This window comes from Erpetoichthys calabaricus, chromosome 5 (genome assembly GCF_900747795.2).
Source record: "Erpetoichthys calabaricus chromosome 5, fErpCal1.3, whole genome shotgun sequence".
NCBI lineage: Eukaryota > Metazoa > Chordata > Cladistia > Polypteriformes > Polypteridae > Erpetoichthys > Erpetoichthys calabaricus.
In genome coordinates, this window is record NC_041398.2 from 57044589 (window position 1) to 57067333 (window position 22745).

Consider the following 22745-nt stretch of genomic DNA (forward strand, 5'->3'; position numbering starts at 1 on the left):
GTGTGTGTAGCAGCCCAGTTTGATAAGTTTGTAGAGCAGGGCAACAGTGGTCAGAGAATAACATACAAGATCCAACTAAATGGCATTCTTTCCCCTGTGTGCAGTAAAAATATAACACATGTAACCTTAATACTTATTTTCATTTTGCCTTTGTTTTAGGAATTATTTGTCAAGCCAGCCTCCTTAAAAAGACACATGTTGGTTGAGGTAGCTTTCACGACACTGACAGTGCTCTTTAAAATAATAATTTTAAAGCCTTTATGATAATAAAAGGAAAATCAGAAATATGGCAGTTACTTCCTATTATTTTTAAAGCTAAAGGAAGCTAGTTATTACTTGCTGCGATGAATGCTTAATGGTTTTAATATAAAACAACAGCAAATCACAATCTCCGGTTCAAGAGTGAAATAGAACTAGATCAGATGCAAAATGTATTTTAGGGCACTGGAGACATATTTAAAATCTGTTTAATTTGTATATTTGTTAACCAAAAAGCAGAGCAATGCAGTGTAAAAATCTGTCAGTTGTATAAATGATGATATAGACTAACAAAAAAATTAATAAAAACCCTGATCGTGAAGGTGATGTGCAAAACAATGCCAAAGTTAGTGAGAGGCTAAATAAAGGACCATTTTTTTTTACAATTGAATGTCAGCATTTGTCTCCAAGTAAGGACTTTTTCATACAGCCCTAATACTTATTTAAAATCTGTCCAAGAAAAGCTACAAAAAATAAACAAAGACTGGTAATCATAACAATAACACTGATCTTGATTTGATTTGATCTGATCTGATCCCTGGCTTTACATTTTGCTAGTAGTGGGAGCTCAAGAGGGCAGAGAGCACAGAGAGGGAAATAAACGACTTGTGCTGTGCTATTGTGGTTTCATTTTTCCTCAGTTGTATGTCTATGTGCGTGTGTGCGTTTTTCTCTCATTTATTGCTTGTCTGTATTTGCTGTGTTTTGTTTATAGCTACTGTTGCATCTATGTGTTTTATTGTTTGGGCACAGTAGCGCTGTGATTTTGTGGATTTTCCAGTTTAGAGAATTCATAAGCATTTCATTGACTCCAGAGCTTTTACAATGTGTTAGAGATAAAATCCGCAGAACATCTTCCCAAATGTGAACACTCCTTTAAGGCTTTACCTGTATTGCCTGTCACAAATGCTGAACGATTTTTTTGCAAGTTCAGACGAGTGAAGAATAGGTTCAGCTTCAGAATGGGACAGGAAACATTGAATGATTTGATGTCAATTAAGAGTGATCTGGTTTGAAAACTGGATTTTTGTAATAAGATCATGAATCAAGCAACCATTTGTGTTAACATACAGAATGGACAATGTAGTATTTGATATTTCTGCTTTTGCAGACATTTGCAATAGGGTGCTTTAGTTGACTTTCTAACCTTGATTTGAGATGGTTACTAATTAGAGATATACAATAAGCTTTACTACAGCATACTTTTACTCAGCAAGCTCATATTGTTTCTGTTCTTCAGATTTTTGCCATTCACTCTAAAGCTAAGACTCTGTAGTAATCCTTTACTTTACTATGTGTGTCTCTCAGACCTTGAAGTTGATGTCATCTCATAGTATTCTGTGTAGGTAGGGCCCCAAAAGTGCCTCTAGCTCAAGAGTCCCCACACTCCCTAATTCAGCCCTGATTTAGGCATTCCAAAACTATGATTCTTTTCTTTGTTTTAAATTGTCCATTTACTTGTGAGATAGGAATAATGTCCTCTTCTACAATCTTATGTTGGAAGATCTTCAGCCTTCAAATATACGTCCTCTAATTTTTCTCTAGAAATTTCTGGTACAAACAGGAGTTCATGGTGAAAAAATGATGATAAAACATCCAGTATTTGTGGCTGAAATTATGACACGTTCACTGCGATATTCAATGGATGGTATGAGGTTTTCGAGATATTTGAAGATGTTTTTGTCCTTGGCATATTGCTACCACAAGCCTGAATGGTAAAGATGGGAATATTTCCTGATTATTAACTAATCATGGGCATATAATTATCAGTTCCTGCCTATAATAACTGTGCATTTTTATTTCTAATTCTTAATAAAGGTGTGCATTGTCACATATGGCTTTGGTAATTCTGAACTAAATAATGGCTACATTTAGCGAACATTAGAAAGTGGTAAGGTCTAGGTGATTATTACTTATTTTCTGATGGCCTGGATAGAGAGAAGAAAAACATGATACATTTTAATTTATTCAATTTGGATGCTGCCCACCACACAGGGACCATTCTACAACAAATTATCTGTTATTAATGTTACTGCCATGCAGAACGGCCCTACATTACAAACAGACAGACAAAAAACATAAACCTTTTAGGTAGAAGAGCTGAATATTTATCTTAAAACTATGATTTAATTCTTGCTGTTCTGTGACAGTGTGATGGTTTTCAGAGACGCTTTAGACATGTACATTATTACTGATTACAAACCCCCACTGAACGTGAACTTGTAACTTAACCTTTTAGTGGTAAAGGACCATCATTCACCCACTGTGTAGCAAAAACAATGAATCTATTCTCCTTGTGTATATACCTTTTTAGTGGTAAAGGACCATCATTCACCCACTGTGTAGCAAAAACAATGTATCTGTTCTCCTTGTGTATATGATTTATTTTTTAGATAATCCACCTTTTGTCCGACATCTCAAATCTGCCCAGATTAATTTGACTTAATCTAGATTAATCAGATTAATGTAAATGCTCCAGTAAAAGTTACTATGGAGGTGTGGAGAGTGTGTGCGTGTATGTAACTGATTTCCTAATGGGTTCTATCTTGCGGCCTCTGCAGCCAGGATAGTCTCTGGCACAATACCCTAACATGATGGATTAGGTTTATTCAGTCAATTGATGAATATTATCTAAATGGACAGATGTCATTTATACATGCAACGAATTAGTGTCGTGTGCAGGGCTGGTTCTAGCACAGTGCCCAATGCTGTTGCAATGGCCTTCCCGCACCAAGCTTGTAATAGAATAAGCAGTCTCAAAAAGTAAATACATGCAATGTAACTGTAACTGCATGTTGCAGTTATTGTGATTTTCTAAAGTGTCTCTTGTATTTGAAAAAATAGATAGTATATTATCAATGTGAGTATTCATTTTATGATGATAGTAGCATTATAACAGTTAGTATAGTCCAAAAGAACTGTTAATCACATTTTGGCTATTATGCTGTTTTATTATTGCTTTAACATAAAATGAAAGAGTTGTGCTAGTTTGGTAATCTTTAGTGTTTTAAAGAAGACATGGATGTGATATTTGTCCATTGCAGGGTATATTAACTGACTAATATTAGGATGCTGGAGAAAAATTGGAGAACACAGAGCAAAGCTATCTATCTATCTATCTATCTATCTATCTATCTATCTATCTATCTATCTATCTATCTATCTATCTATCTATCTATCTATCTATCTATCTATCTATCTATCTATCTATCTATCTATCTATCTATCTATCTATCTATCTATCTAAGCTGACACAAAAAAGCAAACATATTATGCAATACCTTGTTAACCAGTACTAAAGTTATGGAGAAGCAGAAGGGACATGATTTAGTGTTGCAATGTTTTGCAGGATACTTTTCCTAAAGGTTAATTATGTTACTACAAAGTGGCTTGGCGCAGGGATTCAAAAAGACAAAAGTAAACAAAGGTGGTAAAATGGAAAGTGATAGTAGGCAGAATTTATTTGGTAAGTGAATTAGTTGTTTCTCCATTCAACCATTTAATTAAATGGCCATTAAAATTATGAAGGCAGGACAGAAATAATAAGTTATGAGCAGACACTGAAAGCATTAAAACTTTGAAGAATGTGGAACAGGAGTACTTAGTGTTATTCAGATTCAGAACACTTTATTGCCATTATGTGAGCCATAAATAAGTCAGTCTTGGTGCTACAACTTAAAATACTGAACAATTTAAATCATAGAGACCAAAAAGAACTAAAAAAGATTACAAATAAGAAAAGAACAAAAAGATTACAACAAAGAAACAATTAATTAATGCAAGATACTGCAAAAATATAGATGCCCAATAAGATATGTTCCCAGGATTGTGCAAACTAACAAGCAGTATCAATATCAACTAAAATGTGGAAGGAAAGGAAGCAGGGTTATAATTGAGTATGTCTGTTAAGGAGCTGAATGTCTAAAACAAAGAAGCTATGGGCCTGGCAATTAACCTGTACCTTCCCTGGGTTGATAATCTGGTGAATAAATGGCTAATGTGGAGAGTTGAGTCTGCAGCAATCATTCTAAATCCTGGCAAAAAACAAATCATTTATTGATGAAAGCTGACAGCAAATGATTTTCTCAGCAGATTGTAGCCTAATCTTGAAAAGGAAGGAGGCAGAAGAAAACCAGATGGTGTAAGAAAAGGTTGAAACACTCTTGATGATGGCTAAATAAAACTTCATCAGGACAGGTCATGAAATGTGGAGCTTCCTAAGAGCAGGTGTAAGTAGAACAATCTCTTCTGCGCTTTCCCAATAATGGAGATGATGTTCTTCCATCACTTTAGAGTGTAGGTAATGGTAGCATCAAAAACTTAAATGACTACACTATTGGCAAAGCTTGGTGATAGATTTCCTTGGGGGGTCAGGCAGTGGGTGTTTGCGGAAATCAATCACCAGTTCTACTGTCTTAATAAAGTTGAATTCTAGATTATGACAATCACACTATTCAACTAGGCCATCCACTTCTCTTCAGTAGCAGATTTGTGATGAGACTCTTAACTGACATATTGTCAGCATATTCCACAATTTTAATGGATCTATTAAAAGTACAGTCATCACTATAAAGTGAGAATAAGAAGGATGAAAGAATGCAAACCTGAGAAGCACCTGTGCTGACAGACAGAGGATTAGGCAGATGGAGGAAGCCCAGTCTTACATACTGTACCTGCTTCTTTTCTGTCAGAAATCTGACAGAAACTAGGAGGTACAACTAGACTAATCAGCTTGCTGTGAAGCAAAGGGAATAGTTAAGATTGTTAACAAATCCAACTTCAAAATTGAAAAGCTATTTTAATATTCAATTCATTGTTAAAATACAGTGCAGAATTAGTTATTTACAGTAGTGTCAGAAGTTATAGAAGGCTTTGGTTGCTGCCATTGTGTGTTTCTCTTGATGCTTTACCACATTTTGTTAGAGTGCATTTGCAAGTGTGCATATGTGTTCTTGACATTCCCATAGTCATTTTTAAAAGAATACAGATTATTTATTGAATGCACTTTGCTTTCGCAAAGAAAACAACTTCTTGGCAAATGAAGGTTGGCTTTGTAAGCAATTTGTTTCACTCTTGATCTCTTTCTCTCTACTGTACTTCTGCTTACGCCTACTGCTATTGGTTGCTTTGGTGAATTTAGTGTAGACTGGCTCAGCCTGACTGACCGATGTTTTGGACTACCTCAAAAACCTCTTACCACTTCAAAAAAAATATTAGTCTATGCTTTACACAGTAGCACAAGCATGACATTTAGCATCATGGCTTTGAATTAATGTCGGAAAGCTAGAAATTAAAAAACAACGGGAAGACCCAGGAGACACTGGCTAAGTTGTATCTATCATTTAGCATGGGAATGCCTAGGAATTTCACAGAAGGACACAGAGACTATGGTTGGGGTTAGGGAAAGTATGAGCTACACAACTCACTGTGTTGCCATTATGCCATTACTAGGAAAAGCAGTTGAGATTACAGAAGAAATCAATTAGGTGACTGGGTGCCAAGAACTCTACATTTTTAAGTGTCTGAATGTAAACCATTAACACAAGAAAAGTTTCAAAAATTTCAAATTTTTGGTAGTTATGATTAGAGCAACTATGTTCAGTAATAATTGCAGAAGCAAAAGCACTATTTACAGTAAATGCAAATAATAATAATTATTATATTATAAGCAAGGAATGCCTACTGTATTTGTCTGGATGTTGCTTTTAATGATTTGTGTTCTTACATTCTGCCATGTTTTTTATTGTATATGTTGTGTACACTATATTTTAATGCTGTGAATCAAATACTGTGAATGTTGCTATATATGAATAGTAGGCATTAGATTAGTTTTGTTTTGTAAATCACCTTGCATGCTTTGTAAGTGACCTTGAATACAGTCATCTGCCAAATAAAAAAAAATATATTAACAGCATTAGTTTATCAGGGAGGCATAGTTAGTGATGGTGTAATGGTTATAGTGGAACACTTAGATTAAAGTTCATGATATGCCTCATTTTGTAGCTTGCATTATATCTCCATATTTCTTCCCTAATACAAAAGCACATACTGTGAGGTTCAATTGTGTGACTGAATGTTGATGGCTGCATTAATATGTATTGTGATGGACTAGATTATGGTCCAGGGATGGCAGCTATTTTACACAAACCTCTGCCAATCACTTTTAGATAAATAAATACTGTATATATGAATAGATAAAGGAAGAGACATGCACACAGTCTCTGGTTTACGATAATCATGTCCAAATTTAACATTGCAGAAATGATTTTTCTTATTCCTATGAGTAAAACTCCAAGATTCAATACAGATTAATGCTATCTGCAAATGTGACAAGAGACTTACGCACCCTTATCATCAAGACAGCCTTTCGAATGTCACGAACTCCATCGTAAACCAAGCGGGAAGCATCAATGAATTCATTCTCTTCAAATGGCTGAGGGGGATTTGTGCTCAGTGCTTCAATTGCAACTTCCACTTGTTCAGCAAAACGTGGCATAACTAGACAGACAGAAAAATAAAAAGAAGGAAAAAAAGGATTACAAACATCTTTCCAAGGTTTTTTTTCCCCTGTCCACAGGCAGAAGCACATTAATGCACAAATTCCATAAACAGGTACAATATTTCTGTTTCATGGTCTGAGCAAGTATGCACATTTTGTCAGTTGGCACTCAGTTTAAAAAAGGTCTCACTTGTCATCTGCACCTTTGAACTATACAACAAAACTGTCATGAAAACATTACTGTTGCTGACGCTATCCACTTCACCTGACCCTCAAATTATTCACCTTGTCATATGCTGTGTACATTTTTCACAGAATTGCGAAAGCAAAGCAATTGGTTCACACAGCCACATTCTGAGATTTTCTTATTGTGGAATTTACCTGAGTAATTACTGGGCAGCTTCCTCTCAATTAAAAAACAGAGTAACAGAGTTTAAAAAAGAAAAAGCTGTGTGTGTTTCTAAAAACAAATAAATGATGACTGAGAAATTAAGCAGAACAAATGCAATCAAATGATTTAATTTTAATATTCATTATTATGAACCTCTGTAAAGTTTTAAATTGGATAAATTGTATTAATCCCTTGGGTAAATTTCAATGTTAATAGCAGAAGAAACACAAAAAACAAGGAAACAGACTTGACGAATAAATAATACAATAAATCAGTCAAACAATCGATAAATAAATGTACATTGCACATAAAATTTAAAATTAACTTAAAAGAATACACTGTAAGGAAGCATTCAATTGCCTGATAGCAGTGGGCAGAAAAGACCCCCAGAAGCACTTTTTAGCACATGGTGGTGGAATAAGCCCGTGGATGAAAGTGCTCCAAAAGAGCACCTCGTGGAGGGGATTCTTAATAATGGCATCTAATTTTGCCACCATCCTCTTTTCCACATAAGCTTCCAGTGTGTCCTGGGTTAGCCCTGTGATGGAGCAGGCTTTCCTGTGTGGACTGCAGGGGGCACACTCGCCGCCCAAACCGGACACAGACAGACACCATGCACAAATTCAATGCACAACACATTCTTATTCTCAAGGGGAAACATTTCCCTATTGTTCCCCACAGCAGCACAGTACAAATAAAGTACTCTTAAACACAGTACTTTGTCTTTGTCTTCTCCTTCTTTTCTCTCTCTCTCCCCCCCAAGGGTCGTCCGGCAAGCTTCATCTCTCTCTCTCTCTCCTTCCTGACTCTGGTTCTCCTTCTACCTCCACTCCTCCCGGCAAGCTTTGTCTTCTTCCTCCCAACTCTGGCCTCCCGAATGGAATGAGGCGGCTCCTTTTATAAAGCAGCTGGGAGTGCTCCAGGTGTCCTGTAGTCTGCTTCTGGAAGAACTTATGGGTGTGGCGGAAGTGCTGCAATAAAGGGTTCAGCCATTCCTGCAGCACCCTCTGGCGGCACCCATGGAACCCAACAGCTCCCATGTTGCTCTGTAGGAGTCTGAGTCACCTCCACAACCCATGTGGGCTGCCATCTAGTGCTCCAGGGGAGATAATGCCCTGTGCATGTTTTCTCCCCCTAGTCCTTCCATTACATAGGTGTCCTGGGCAGGTAAGATCCCAGGCCACCCGCCACACCTGATACATTTAGTTAATTTTTATGCATATATTAGTGTATAAATTATTATTATATGCTACATTATATCCTGTGCAGCATTTTATAGCATAGTCCATCCATCCCCTGTCACTTTATACCAAAGGGCCACCAGGCTTTGAAAAAGATTTGGCATAAGTACATAAAACATTTCAGAAAATTAGGAGACAATTAATTTTATCCAGTGAATTCAGGTATTATTACTGGAGTTCAGTTATATAAAACAAAACTTTGAACACTCACACCACACAAAGCAAACAACATGTCATAATGATTTACTATATAAAATAAAGATTCATTGATTGATTTATATAGGACATTTTCATACAAACAATGAATATCAAAATGCTTTACAAGATGAAATAAAAAAGAATGTGAATAAAAAACATAAACAAGAATAGGCAATAATATTATATAGTATGTAACAATGAAAAATGTAAGGTCTGATGGCCAGGAGGACATAAAAAGCAAATAAAAAAAATAATAAATGAACAAACACAAGTTAGGCTAGAGAAAAAAAACAAAATCTGCAGAGGTTCCAAGGCCAAAAGACCACCCAGCCCCACTGGGCATTCTACCTAACACAGATTTTCTAAATCAGTCCTCATAGTGTTCAGGCTTCACACTGAAGAATTTGATGATGATGATGATGATGATGGTCATGTGGACAATTGGGACACCTGCCATTCAATACATAAAAACAGGGGGTGCAGCATGGAACCTTGATCAGGTGGTGGTGGCACATAAGAAACACACACAACTCTCTGAATTAGGACGTCTTTTGCAATCATTTGCTCTACAAAAGGCATTGCATAAATAAATAAAAATAAACAATAATTGACTGATTGACAACTAAACTTTCTGAATAAACAAATGCTTTCAGTTGGTTTCCTCAGTACTACTCTTTGTAAAATGTAAACTTTGACTGATTGATTGAACACTTTCACCATGTTGAATAAATATGAGGCTTTATGACAGTTTACTCTGTGAAATGTGCAATGTAAAACGAGCATTCACTGATTGATTGAATACTGTTGCCTTGTGAATAAACACATTTTTGTAATCACAAGCTCTGTGAAAGGCATCATATAAAATGTTGAATTGATTGTGTGATTGCTTGAACACTCTAAAACCCTGTGAACTAACACGGACATTGTGAAGGGTGCTATGTGTGAAATATGTGTTTACCAATGAAATTTCAAACTCTTAACCTTCTAAAGAAAGAAGGACTTTGCAATCATTTTCCCTATAAATTAACTGTATGCAACAATAAAGATCTGACAATTGACTGAACAATCTTGATGCACTGACTAAACAAACTATTGTGATGGATTGCTTTTTAAAAGGCACTATATAAAATAAAATTTAATACATTGATTGAACTCTTCTACCACTGAATTAAGCAGAGCTTTGTAACAATTTGCTCTATACTACTGTATACTAAATAAAGATGTATTGTTTGATTGAACACTTTCACCATGCTGCATAAATATGCATCCTGAGCTAGTTAGCTTTGAGAAATATACTACATAAAGTTTACTTGACTAAGTGAAGAGTCACCCCACCACACTGAATAAAGAAGTATCTCATATTATAACTATTTGCTCCATGACAAGCATTCTAGATTGAATACTCTGACCACTATGAAAAAGGTGCTATATGAAACTATATGAAACAGTTAAACTGAGTGACTGATTTTTCTCATCCCTCGGAATAATAACACAATGTGCAAATAACTTGTCCTGTGTAAAATATATTGACTGGTTGAATACAGGAAGATTGCTTTTCACTTCCAATTCAAATATGTTAATTCGTTGCCTGTTCCCTCAATTATACTGTACATTGAATTACAGTGTGTTTAATAAGGCTTTACTGACATTAATCAAACAGAAAAAAAAATAATTTTGTTAATAACAAAATGCAGATGGATCTCTGCAAACTTTTCTAAATTAATCACAAAGATAAAAAAAGTAGTGAACCTGTTTAAGTCAGTATTTCGTAGATGCATCTTAGGTAGCCATGACAGCCTGGAGTCATTGAGAACAGGTCTCTTTCAGCTTTGTACATCTGGTCACTGCCATTTTTCTTCACTCCTCTTCACAAAACTGCTAAAGTTCTGTCGGGTTGCATGAGGATCTTGAGTGAACAGCTCTTTTTCAAATCCAGCAACACAGCACATTCACATTGTTGTTTTTAAGCCATTCCTGGGTAGTTTTGGCTTTAAGTTTGGGTTGTCATGTTCCTGGGAAACAAATTTCTCCCTATTCTTGCAGACTGCGTCCAGGACTTACCTGTTATTATATGCTGCGTTCATTTTACCCTTGCAATCTTCTATCCACATAAGCCTCTCAGGGTCTATGGCAGAGAAGCATCCACACAGCATAATGCTGACACTACTATACTTCATGGTGGAGATGGTAAGTTTTTGGTAATGTGCAATGTTCAAATATGGCAGTTAGTCTGATGGACGAAAAGCTCAATTTTGGCCTCATCAGATTATAAAACCTTCTTCCAGCTGACATCAGTCTCACATTTGACTTCTGGTAAACTCTCTGTGCTTATTGTTTTTAAAACAGTGGCTTTCTCTTTGCCACTCTCTCAAAAAACTAAAAATGGTGAAACACTAAGGAAACAGTTGATTTTTGCCCAGCCTCTCCAAACTTGCCTATGTAATTTGTAACTCCTTCCCAGTTCTCATAGGTCTCTTGGTGGCCTTCCTTACTAGTCTTCTTCTTGCATGATCTCTCAGTTTCCATGGGTGGCCTACTCTAGGTAGATGTACAGTTGTACCATACTTCCTCTATATCTTAATGATTGATTTAACTTGACTCCCACAGGATATTCAATGACCTGGATATTTTGTGTCTCCATCGCTTTAGCTGTGCTTTGCACAGAGGTTCTTGGAGTGTTTCTTTTATCTTCCTACACAGGTTAGGCCACCATACTGATTAATCACATGCCAAACCTTCCATATAATTAAATTTATACTACCATCAATTTTAACCCTTTGATTATAGATAGGTGATCTCAACTGAACTAATTAGATTTCTAAAACCAACTGTCTGCATCAGTGCTGATGTAGGTGTGTCAAAATTAAACAGGGAGAATTCTTATGTGATCAATTAATTTAGATTTGCAATTAAATGCGATCCCTTTGCAAAGGTCAGTTTTTCATTTGGACATTAAAGAGTCTTTTTCTGTTGATCAGTGTCAAAAACGCAGAATGAAATCCACTGTGTTTCAATGCTGTATAACAATAAAGTGGGAAAACTTCCATAACTCTTTTCTGGCACTGTAACTTTCACTGTTATGGGTATATGGGTAGAATAATTGGAGAGCGAGTTTACCAATGCTTTTTAAAGTTATAAAAATCTATATTAGTTTATGTATACTGCACACTGGGGAAATTTCTGTGTGTTATGATGCTTGTTGTTTGTAAATTTTTCCTGGGGTGAATGCAGTTTTTCTTTGGGATTTGTTGTTTTTTTCTTGGATTTTGAAACTTGTTTTTTTTACTGAGGTTTTGCTTTCATTTTGATTTAAAATTTTTTTTCTCTCTCGTGTTTTTGAAATACTGTTGTTTTTTTTAATGTACGTTGCAATTTTTTTCTCCCATGACTAACATGTTGTTGCCTGTCATCAAAAAAAAAAAAGGCAGAATTCATGTCACTTGATACCATTAGTTGCAAGTTAAACATTACGCAAGTCTATGGATACAATCTTAATTCTTTTGCATTCCTTTAGTTCTGTCTACAGTAGTGCTTGAAGTCGAATCAAATTACTGGCAGTATTTTATGATGATACAGTGACATTCAATCAAATAGTCGGATTTCTAATTTCTAACATACATTGTTGTGTTGTTGTGATACAATGACAGTGTATCACAGAGTGTCCCTCGTGAAAATTAACAAAGAGGTGCTGATTCTCTATGCTGAAACTGCGTACCCCTGAGTACAGGCCCATTTCAAGCTCTGGTTCTCTCAGGTTATAACAAATTTTTGACAAGCTTCCTTGGGATTTATTTTATCACACATCTATTTGATTCCTTAATCTTCAATTAAGGATTCAAGTCGTGGTCCTTTACCTTACTTTATCCTTGCATTCTGCCCGTTTCACCCCTACCAGAATACTAAGGACTGGAAACTAGCAATTATTATTATTGATTATCTATTCAGTTTTCAGGTTTCGGCCCAAATCTCCAGCTGTCTCCTTGCCATCTCATCTGGATGAATGCTCATCATTTTAAACATAACACTTCAAAGACAGAAATCCTATACTTGCCTTCTGATTATCCTTCCTCAGATTGGTCTTTTGAAAATGTCATCCTTTCACCCTCAATTACAGTCAGGAATCTCAGCATGATTCTGGAGTCATCACTTTCATTCAATATATTTCTTCAACGACACAATCATGTGATTATTTTCTTCCTAATATTCAGAGCATCTGACCCTTCCTCACTAATTATGTCATGCAACTCCTTGTTCAGACATTGTTTCCCTCTTGGCCGGACTATTGCAACTCTCTTCTAGTGGGGCTTCCTTCAGCTGCTATCCAACCTCTCCAGCTCCTCCAGAATGCAGATGATTGAACTGGTGTTCTCTGTGCATGGTTTCATTCCTGCTACTCCTCTGGTTCAGTCCTTTCACTGGCTTCATGTTGCTGTAATGATCCAATTCAAAACTCATGTCTTGACTTCAGTCTTTATTTTCTCCATATGCCCTTTCAAGAAGACTCCATTCTCTCTCTGCCTGTCTGCTGACCATGCATCCTCTTGCCAGATGTGCCAAGACTTGACAATGCTTCTCAGCTCTTGCTCCAAAACTGTGGAATGATCTTCCTTTGTGTATTAGAACTGCACCCATGTTACTCATGTTTAGTCATCTTTTATAAATGCAACTTTTTATTAAATATTCTGGAATTGCATAGTGTCTCTTCTACAGGATAGCTTCTGTTGTACTGTCAAAGAGTTCAGGCAACCAATTTTATATGGTAGTAGTACTACTCACTTTTGCTTAGTTTTTATCTTGTTCTCTGTTTGTTTTTGAAGCTTGTACATTTACTCTTTCATATATGTATTATAACTTACTTCGTAAGTCACCTTGGATAAAGGCATATAAATAATAATAATAAACAAGAATTACAGAAGATCCCACTACTTGAAACATGTCATATCCTAAGAAAGGCACTATCTATTAAATTGACTCCTTTCTCATTCTAACCCTAGGCCCAATGAATGGATCTGGTTATCATGTTGTATTATGACATGAACTCCAATGGACCTATAAGCCACAAAATTGTTAAAATTGTTTTTCTGAACATAAAGAACCATAGACACATGAAATAAATCACCAACTTGTGTGGTAGAGTTGTACTTCAGAAATTTTTAAAACATGTCTTGATGCTCTTTTATAGAAACTGGATGAACAAAATTGCCAAACTGTTTACGCTAAATGGCCTATTCTTGTCAAAAAAAAGTTTTTATTCTGTTAAACTGTCAGATTCCCTGTTTTATTCAGTTATGTACCAGGTTGTTTTTTACTAAATAATCTTGTAGAGTTTTGATGAAAATGTACTTATCTTAAAAATCTGGGAGATCTCCGGCCTTGGACTGGCTGATGCCTTTATAGGCTTCCGCTCCAAGATTCTAATTTGTATTAAGGAGGTTCAAAAATGTTACATGTTAAGGGTTTTATTTAGTTAATTTACATAAGGGAATGTTAATTTTGTGTTATGTAAATAAAATAATAAAAAAATTATACTTCAATCTAAGGGCATTCCTGGTGAGCACACGAAAAAATAGGAGTTTCACAAAATGCAGTCCTCCATGCAGATTCCAAAGTCTAGACAGAATCTCCTTGTATATCTCATTTACATATCGATGTGCTTAATGTTAAATATATAGATTAGATTAAATACACCTTTATTTGTCCTCAAGTGAAAATTTGGCTTTTTACAGAAGCTACTTAAAATAAATACATAAACAGGCAAATAAATAAATATGTATGTTTTTATTTTGACAATTTATTTAGCAGCCATTGACTTCCTACAGGGCGGCACGGTGGCGCAGTGGGTGGCGCTGCTGCCTCGCAGTTGGGAGACCTGGGGACCTGGGTTCGCTTCCCAGGTCCTCCCTGCGTGGAGTTTGCATGTTCTCCCCGTGTCTGCGTGGGTTTCCTCCGGGCACTCCGGTTTCCTCCCACAGTCCAAAGACATGCAGGTTAGGTGGATTGACGATTCTAAATTGGCCCTAGTGTGTGCTTGGTGTGTGGGTGTGTTTGTATGTGTCCTGCGGTGGGTTGGCACCCTGCCCGGGATTGGTTCCTGCCTTGTGCCCTGTGTTGGCTGGGATTGGCTCCAGCAGACCCCCATGACCCTGTGTTCGGATTCAGCGGGTTGGAAAATGGATGGATGGATGACTTCCTACAAACAGCTGATTATACACTTCTTACGCTTTCACTGGATGGTCATCATGACTGTCTTTGAACTGAGCTTTAATAGCATATATTAGCGCTTATTCAAAGAAGCAGGTAGCATTCAGACACTGTTTGCAAGCTTATGTAATCAGTGTTCAGAAATCTTGTACATGTCTATGGTTGTTGTTTTTGGCATTTAAATTTCATATTAAAGAATTTACATTACTTGAGTATATAAAATTAATATAGGGAAATGTGTTCATTAGTCCTGAAATCTGATGGCAACCCTACTTGTAGCTCACAGTATACTGTAGTGTAGTCCCAAGACTTCTTAAAATGTAAAAACTTAAAAATTACAACATTTTCATCATTTTCCAGTAAGTATAGTTTCGATTACATTTTAAAAAAAATCTACACATCCCTTTGAATAATACATTCACGTAAACCACACCAGAATTTGTAAAATGTTTATTACAGACGTCCGTCCGTCCTTCCATCCATCCATCACTGAAACTGTTTAATCCTATTCAGGGTCATGGAAGCTTACTCTAAGATATTGTAAATCCTTTCATGAACAGAACGTTTCTGTTGCTGAGTGATGATGCGGAGTGCATTCAGCAGTAACTTGAGATTCTAAATTGTGCTTCACATGAGGTGCTGCTCTTTTTTCTTGCACTCTTGATATTGTAATCACTCACATGGGAGATGGAAGCAAAGAGCACGCTTGCAGTATAGACTGGGGGTTGCCTAGTGTTTGATCTCTAGTGATACTTGTTACAAAAGGCACTGTATTAAATCAAGACTGACTGAATGACTAATGCTGCTTCTCTATCTCTCTTTCTTAGAATAGCACATCAGTAAGATTGCATTCACTTTTAAGCATTCCTTCATAAAATGCAAAGAAGCTGTTGTGTCTCCATCAGCAGGACTGACTCTAACATACCAGATTTGATTAAAGACACTTCTGTTTTGAGTCTTCCTTCAAAACTACCTTCACAGTGTTCGCTTTTAGAAAAATAATATAGCTGATCTATTGAGGGAACATTTTTACTCGGTTGTCTTGGAATATTTCATATCAACAAGTGGATTTTACTGTAGCAAAATCTCACACGTTCTTAGCTCTTTTGTGCAGCATTTTCTGGAAGACAAACACAATTTCCACATATCTAGTATCCTCACTATCCTGACTTGGCCCTTACATCAGTGAAACAAGTATTTTGTGAGCAAATAACATAATTCAAACCACTGATCAGAAAATTAAGGGAGTGTCACGCTTCTAAAACTTCTAGGAGCACAGGTATGATCAGTGGGATGGAAATACAAGTTCTAAATGACTCAGAGTCTGTAGAAAGAAGCTGGGAACCAACAGGGCAAGATCCACCTCATAGGAGCCTTCAGAAATCCTTGGAGCTTAGAGCAAGCTGGCCAACAAACATCATCCTTGATGGATATGCCCCCAAACAAAGCCATAAAAAAGATTACAGGCGTGAATAGATATTTTCTTATTGAACCCAAATGACAGAAGAACTCTAGTTAAAAAACTTCTACGTGCCTGGTTCCTTCCTCACCCCAAAAGGACATTTATCTGAGACATAAGCATTAATAAGAGATAGATTTGGCCAGGAAAATAAGGCCACAACTCAGGGACCATACATGTCTTTAAAAGCAGTGTCTTGGAGGCCTGGTTCTTTAATTTCAACCAAAGTTTCAAGTGTGCAGCTGCACCAGGATGAATTCTATGCCTAGTGTCCCTGGAGCAAAAGTAGGGCCACTCTGACTTTAAAGTGATTCCAAGGCTTGCTCAGAAGTAACCTCATTAAAGTGCTCTTATGTCCAGGGATTCAGTGAATTTTGAGGTGGGGAGTTGATAGAAAAGAAGGGCAGGGTCAAAAATAGATAGAATATGACAGAGAGAGAGCGAGAAAGAGAGCAACGTAAAAAAAGAGTGCCTTTTGTGGGGTACTTGCAGCAGTCGCCCATCATTTAGGCAGGCCCAAAGTGGATATAAATATATATTTTTTTTTTGTTTACTTGTACTTTGTGTTTAACCATATATGCAACTCTCTGTGCGTTCTATTTTGCTTAAATAAGGTTGTCATTTTGTTGTAAATATTTATCTCCTTGATGTTATCCCAGCTAAGGATGGCTGCATTTTGGGTTCCTTCTGTTATAATATCATCTCTGATTACTACACCTTGTATTGCTACTGCCACAATGCATTTCTAACTTTTATTTTTTTAAGGAAGAATTAACTTTAACCATTGTCTTCTTTTTAGAGACACATATGGTTCAGTTCTTGTGACATATTTTTCCTTATAACTGAATTGTGCCTGCTATGAGGTATGCTATTACTAAAAAGAAATGAGCTCATAGCAAGTGACTTGTGAGTTCTGTAAAAAATCTGTGTGTAATGTTGGGAAGGTAAAGGAAGCTGTGCAAATCATATTTCACCCCACTCTTAAGGATTACAGCAATAATGGAGATAAAAGATGAAGGAAGCAGCTGATGTAACTGATATAATCTGAAAGTCAGTGTGAATAAGTCAAGCTTCTTGAGTTGTGGTGGTAATCCAAGAAACAGTTGTAACTCGGTAAAGCTTTCCTTTGCCTTTTTATCTCCTTACAAAGTAAAGACATTTTTTTAGAATGTAAAGAGGTCAGGCTTCAGCTGGCACTGATGCTGCCAAATTTAAATTCTTCTCCTAAAATCTTCCGTCACCATGGCACCACAATCATCCCTCATGCAAAACTATCTTAATGCTAGCTGAGGTATTTATATTCCTAACTGTTGTATGCTTTTAATTGTGCGCACTGACCAAGATACAGTCTGCGGAATATTAACAGAAAATTGCACATTTTCTTAATAAGGAATCAAATAGAAATGAAAGGGAAATGAATTTGTTTATAAAGGGGTTAATTATCCATTCCTGTTTTCAACTCTTGGCAATTACACATTTATTCAGTGAATGTTAAAATAAAGCTCTACAATTCCCATGATAAAAGCATTACAGAAATTACAACTTCACTCTTGTCCCAGAAGACAAATGGGGTAAGCACATTTTGAATTTTTTATGACTCAGTAACGATGTTATAAAAAAGATGAGCATGCAATTGTGGCAAAACATAGTTTTTAACAATAAATAACCAGAAGTGCTTGGATCTGTCTGCTGTAAAACCCATTAATATGCATGGTTTATAGGCAGTGTAAAAAGACTGATAACTACATATGGGGGTCTTCCCTTTCAACACCTAAATGACAATTTTAATGAAAGCTAAAAGATGTTTGTTGAATATTTCTAAAGGAGCTATTTTGGATTGAAAAACAAATAATAGGCAGTGCATTCTACATTTATAGTCACTTTTAGGTCATCTTGGCAAGTGACTTCAATAATTCCTTATATTACCAACGTTTCTCCTGGGCAAATGTTAGTAGACGACTTAAGTGACACAAAAGGTTTCTTTTTGAGCCACGGCACATAAAAACCAGCACACATTGCATTGGCTGTCCAGCCCATTACTGAAATATCTTCCATGACTGTCACACTTTTTAATCAAAAGTCTAGAAAGAAACATCTTTGCAAACTATGCATGTCTACTCTGCTTAACTGAGATTAGATGACTAGGGGTGGGCCATGATGTGGCAATGATGCCTGAATCTCTGTGAATATTAACTCATCCTTCCTTCTTCATTCAAACTTTCCTTCTTATTTGTAGTTTACTTGAATTCACCTAGAACTAAACTGTTAAATGTTACTATGCTGATTAAATTTTGGTGATGATATTTACTAATCTTTCCTAATTTACCATTAATTTCATCTCTGCTTATTTGTACTTAACAGTAACTTAGTTTCTTGTAACTATTCTCATACTGTAACTATCATGTATTGAAAGTTACTGTATTTTAATAATGCTGTTTTGAAGAAATATATTCTTGCTTGCTTTTTGAAATATCTATTTATAGTGTGTTCTATAAATGGAATTATATAAAACTAGGATGGATTTATTGATTCTGCTCATTGTCTGTCTCTCTCTCTAGGCTTATTCATTAGTGCATCTATGGTCTTATCATGCAAATCTAAATATGAAGGCCCACTTATGTAAAACACGTATAAAAAGACATTGCCATGGAAACCAGTAATACTTATTTTCATACGCCTGCATTTGTAGAGCTCTATTTAAGTCTAAATTTAAGGTGCTGCTTATATTGACTTCACTAATTGCCAGAGATTTATAAAATATGTTTTGTGTCTAAAAGTTTTTGTTTTAAATGCTCAGGTAAGAATTATTATTTACTTATATATCTGACACCTGTATCCAAGGTGACTTACAACACTGATTACATTTCTTTTCTTTTTCCAGTTGGAGCTCAAGCAGGTGAAGTAACTTGGTCATAGATACACGGTGTAGGTAGTGGGATTTGATCTCAAAACCTCAGGTCTGAATGTCTAAAGCCTTAACCACTATGCCATACTGCTTACTGCTTGACATGATGCTAATAATAGCAACTAATCTTTTGATATGCCATTAACTTACATCCACTGAAGGACTTGATGGCTATTTGAGCATATCTTACAAATCAAGGTGGTATCAGGAATATTACAGTCTCCTTCACTGACAGTAATATATTCTTAAATGAGTTGTAATGCAGACAGACAGACAGACAGACAGACAGACAGACAGATAGATAGATAGATAGATAGATAGATAGATAGATAGATAGATAGATAGATAGAATTAAATATGCATGCCAAACAGTCATGTTTCTAACCTGGCCCTGCGTGATTGAGCATACCTTGTGTTCAACTCTAGGACTACTATACATCTAAAGATAACATAAAACCTCCAGTTCCTTTGAACATTTTACTGAATTAAGCTGTTCTCAAATGAATTAAGCAAGCCTAAGAAATTTTGTGGCCAGTACAGACATTTCCAGGGTTGCATTCTCAGAGAAGACTACAGAGTGAGTGGAGTATGTTTCATCTAGTCTTTTTCTGATCTGGTGTAAGAAAAAAACAAGCAATATTTGTGAAGAATAATGGAGCACAAGTCCTAATGGTAACTATAGCTTTAAATCTTTACAAGAGTAGCTATCACTGTTCTTACTTCTTTAAATTACTTATTAATTTTCCTTATTTTATCCAAACAGAAACTAGCTACCTTAGAAAAGGTATTTGAATTGGTTGTATTAGCCCTATAGAATCTCAGATGTAATCTTGTATAGAACTGAAATTAGACATGGTCTTTTAGACTTACTCTTTCTAATATATCTGTTTACTAATTAGGATTATATATAGATTCCATAATAGAATAAGTACATTCTGAAGCTAAAATACCTTAGGACAGCGAGTCTCAAACTGTGGGGCGCGCCCCAGTAACAAAAAAGGGGGCGCGAATGTTGCCATATATGGCGTATTTTCGCTATTCATAGGGAAATTTTAAACTTGTAGCAGTGTATTGGCAGCAAAAAATATAGCAATAAATTTTATTAGGGTTTCAAAAAAATGTTAGGGGGGCGCGATTAAAACTGTTATGAAAACTCGGGTCGCAAATACTTAAAGGATGAGAAACGCTGCCTTAGGAGGACTGTTTTGAACCTTTGTATATTAGTTTTCTCTGCATATTCTGGTTTTTCTTTTACAACCCTAAGATGTTAAAATTAGTCAACTTTCTAAAGGTAAAATGGCCTACTGCAAAACACTGTGCTGACTGGTAGGCTGATCAGATGGATTTTAATAGCTTTGTTGCCATGTAAAAGTAATGCAGCAGCCATTACTGCTACATACTATCATTGGGGCACTAGACTTGTTCACTTTCCACCATTCAAAATATCTGCATATATTTTCTCTAAGTCCTTCAGTAGTCTTCTCTTAAATTGTTAACTCTTCTTATTATCCTTGTATGCTCTGGAACAAGCTGGCATACTGTATTGTGATTTCCTCCTAAGGCCTTCCTACATGAATCAGTGTAACAATCAAATCTCACCCAAACCTCCAAAGGCAATCAACATCTTGACTTTAAAACTTTAAAACAAATATTTAATCAAATAAACACTTATAAACAGAAAAACTAACCACAGTTCAAAAATACATTAAAAAACTGAAAAAAGAGCAGCTGAAAGAAGAAGAAGAAACAATAAATCAAAGAAAAAACTAAATGAAACAAACACTTAAACACAAAAGAACAAATAATACTCTATAGCCTATATTTGAATTCAGCACTCTAAAGGTCAAAATAATTTTCTACATTTTTATTCTGGAATTGTAACTAAGATAGAATTTCAAGTGAAAAAAAAACTATTGACTAAATAAAACCAAAATACACAAATGCTATACTGCACAATTATAAATGCTATAAGCAGCTGATAGACTAACATAGACTAGACTGGAGAGCTGTTATGAGGGTAGAAAACCAACACAATGCTTCGGCAAAACACTAAGCCACAAGGAAGGCCTTTTATTAAGCGTCAGCTGGCTGTCATCATCAAAAGCAACATCTGAACAAATGGTGATAACTGGAGGTTTTACTCTTAACAAGGGATGGGGAAATAATTAACAAAACAAGAGAATCAGAAAATTAAGGAATCCACAAAAGGAACAAATGGTGCTGTCTGGGTGGATCTTGAGCAAAAATGTGCCAATTTGGCTTGAACTCCCTAGCTGACCACTGTCAAAAAATATTGGTATCCTGATATCTCTTTCTGAGATATTTGTAAGAGTTACATAAACTTAAAAGTTAAAAAAAATCAGATTACTGAGCAAATATGTATCTAGAGATGGATTTCTATAATGTTTGAAATTTTTGACTTTTACTACATTGTTGTATTTTGTGAAAGCTGACTTAACATAAAAACATTCATTACAAAATGTGGTGGTGATCACATAGCACTACTGCCAAACAAAAAAGGTAGCCATACTTCAAATTACAGAAACTCACAAATAAAATTTTTCTTACCAATGAATTATTTTAAATTATTTTTATAGAGAGATATGTGAAACTACAAAATGTTTGTTTTGAAATAACATGTTGCACCTTTATTTGCAATAATTAAAAACAATTAAGGTGAAACAATAGTGCAGGATCAGATCAGGCCATTTATTTCAAACATGGCTTTTCACCTAGCAATACACTCAAACCTCACTAAAATGTGTAATTATGTGCACCCCCTGCTAAGATATTATTAGGACAGCTTAGTTATTAGCTAAACAAACAGGCTTGATGGACTGAATGGTCTCCTTTCATTTGTCAAATTTCTTATGTTTCTCTCATGAAGTATGTTGTGCTGCATTGAAGTAACAACCACATTAAGTGGAACTAAAACTTTTCATTTCATAGACTATTCAACAACAGATTTAATTCTAATGCACCACATGGATCCACATCACCGTTCTAGTATGGTGTACCAGTATCATTCTTTATGCTGTTAAAAAAACAAGAAATAGGCTACAAACATCAGTACAAAACACCATACTCATGTTAGTAATAATTTTGTCAAAGAATTTAGAATTTCAAAGACTTACTCTTTGCAGCTCCCCTAAAAATTTAGTTACTGCTGTCTAATATGTTTGATGAATTTTTCACCTGTATACGTTCACATCTATGCCCTACAATGCCAATAATCCTAAGCGTCCTTTTATAGTACTACAGAATTCCATGCCTGCACTTGAGGAAAAGGAGGACATTACTTATTGAGAGTTACGTGGATGTTTTAGTCATTTCATTCAAAACTTCAAATATAATAAAAAACAACCCAGAAAAATACTTATTTTATCTTTTTAAAATCTGGACAGAAAAACAGACAGATAATGGACAAACAGCTTGACTTTTCTCTTTTAATCTACAAAACTAAGAACACCAAGTTAACACTACAGCCTTTGCAACTATTCATTACTTTTAAAGAACAATGAAGTGTATGACCAAACAAATTACACAGTGATGGACAATAGTTACCCAAAAGGTTTGTGATATCACTTAATATT

The 22745-nt window shown here is 35.7% G+C and overlaps 1 protein-coding gene across 2 annotated transcripts in view; it reads right to left on the bottom strand.

The window, feature by feature from the left end:
- ctnna2 (catenin (cadherin-associated protein), alpha 2) overlaps positions 1-22745 on the bottom strand; it is a 1866011-nt gene that overhangs the window by 103953 nt on the left and 1739313 nt on the right. For both annotated transcript variants that reach the window (XM_051928041.1, XM_028801549.2), the window contains exon 13: positions 6605-6756. In XM_051928041.1, coding sequence (XP_051784001.1) covers positions 6605-6756 — 152 coding nt within the window. The remainder of the gene's footprint in view (positions 1-6604; positions 6757-22745) is intronic.